The 1,607-nt window shown below is 45.7% G+C and overlaps 1 protein-coding gene across 1 annotated transcript; it reads right to left on the bottom strand.

The window, feature by feature from the left end:
• Window positions 1-619: 619 nt before the first annotated feature.
• On the bottom strand, window positions 620-1,015 carry LOC127688059 (60S ribosomal protein L36a). The gene has a single exon (XM_052186795.1). The coding sequence runs from the start codon at window positions 1,007-1,009 to the stop codon at window positions 689-691; it is 321 nt and encodes a 106-aa protein (XP_052042755.1). The 5' UTR covers window positions 1,010-1,015; the 3' UTR covers window positions 620-688.
• Between the last annotated feature and the right edge of the window lie 592 nt (window positions 1,016-1,607).

Raw genomic sequence — 1,607 nt, 5'->3', positions numbered from 1 at the left:
TGTAATAGGCACTACTCTACAAGCTCTATTATTTCCCGTCTCTTCTCCCTGATGGAGTCCCAGGCTCAGCCCAGGACAGTCTTCCACCTGGGGACCTGTGGCAGAAGGAGTTGGAAGATAAATGCCAAAGCTGCTTTTCCAGGTCACCATTCCTTCTACCATGATACATTCCAAACTGCCCAAAACCTAAGAGCTCCTCCGCCCCCCCTCCCCTCCACGTGTAGCCCTGACTGTCCTAGAACTCATGCTATAGACCAGGCTGGCCTCAAACTCACAGAGATCCACATGCCTCTGCCTTCCACCAACACCTAGCAAATTTTGATTTCTATATTATTTTGTTGTTTTGTTAATGGCGGTTAAACTCCAGACCCAGTATTTCTGGGTTCTTGGCCTCTTATTGAAGGACCTGAAACAAAGCTCACAGAGCTTTGCAAAAGTGGCAATGGAATTCAATTCAAAGTGAAGGGATAGAAAGGGAGATTGCAATGCAAGAGAGCGGGGCCACTTGGGTAAGAGAACCCAAGGTCCCTGTGTCTCTTTTATGGGACTCTAAAGGAGGGAGGGGCTGCTTGCTTTAGGATGTAGTTTGGATAGTTCTCAATTTTTTGTTTTTATCATTAGCATTAACTTTATTCTCTAGCAGGTCATTTTTCTACTGCTTCAGTATTTTCCTCTCAGAACACAAGTTTTAGAACTGGATCACTTGGCCCTTTCTCTTCTTGTCGCCTCCCAGTTCAAAATGCTTGCATCTCTTAATGGCCAGCATCCTCTTGGACCTGCAGTTGGGGTCAACACACTCGAGCCTGAGCACAATCTTCTTTGTGGTTTTGGCCTTCTTTCGGAAAATTGGCTTTGTCTGCCCACCATAACCACTCTGCTTTCGATCGTAGCGCCGCTTTCCTTGGGCATACAGGGAATCCTTGCCCTTCTTATACTGGGTCACTTTGTGAGGCTGGTGCTTTCCGCATTTCTTACAGAAAGTTCTTCGGGTCTTCGGTACATTGACCATCTTTGCAGAAGTGTCTGTGATGAAAATGAGAGAGCAGCCGCCACAATCCCGCCTCAACCACACACGCCAAACAGGAAAGGGGCTCTCTATTTTGATTGATTGATTAAGTTATAATTTATAATCACTTATCAACTATGTACATTTGTTCCTTCCTGCCATGCATCTGATTTTTATCATGTCTGAATAGATTCTTTTTTATTTGGTTTTTTTTGAGACAGGGTTTCTCTGTATAGCCCTGGCTGTCCTGGAACTCACTCTGTAGACCAGGCTGGCCTCGAACTCATAAATCCGCCTGCCTCTGCCTACCAAAGTGCTGGGATTACAGGCGTGCGCCACCACCGCCCAGCGTTAGGAGATTCTTTCTACAGTTGCTTTGAGAGCACAATATCGCCTTACTGAGCATGCCCCCAGAACAGTTTAGTTAGATTGGCCTTTTCCCTCTCCTACCCAGACATCAGGAGACTACAATGGAATAGAATCTGCCTAAGTTTGATTGTTGTTAGGGAAGGAAAGTGTTATTTTATCTTAAAAGGGTGTACACACCACTCCATGTAGGTGGGGGTCCTATGTTAGAGTCACTGTTCAGAGTGGAATATGC

The sequence above is a fragment of the Apodemus sylvaticus genome, chromosome 6, assembly GCF_947179515.1.
Source record: "Apodemus sylvaticus chromosome 6, mApoSyl1.1, whole genome shotgun sequence".
Classification (NCBI taxonomy): Eukaryota; Metazoa; Chordata; class Mammalia; order Rodentia; family Muridae; genus Apodemus; species Apodemus sylvaticus.
Note: the sequence above shows the minus strand (reverse complement) of the source record. Positions and strands in the feature narration are given on the sequence as shown.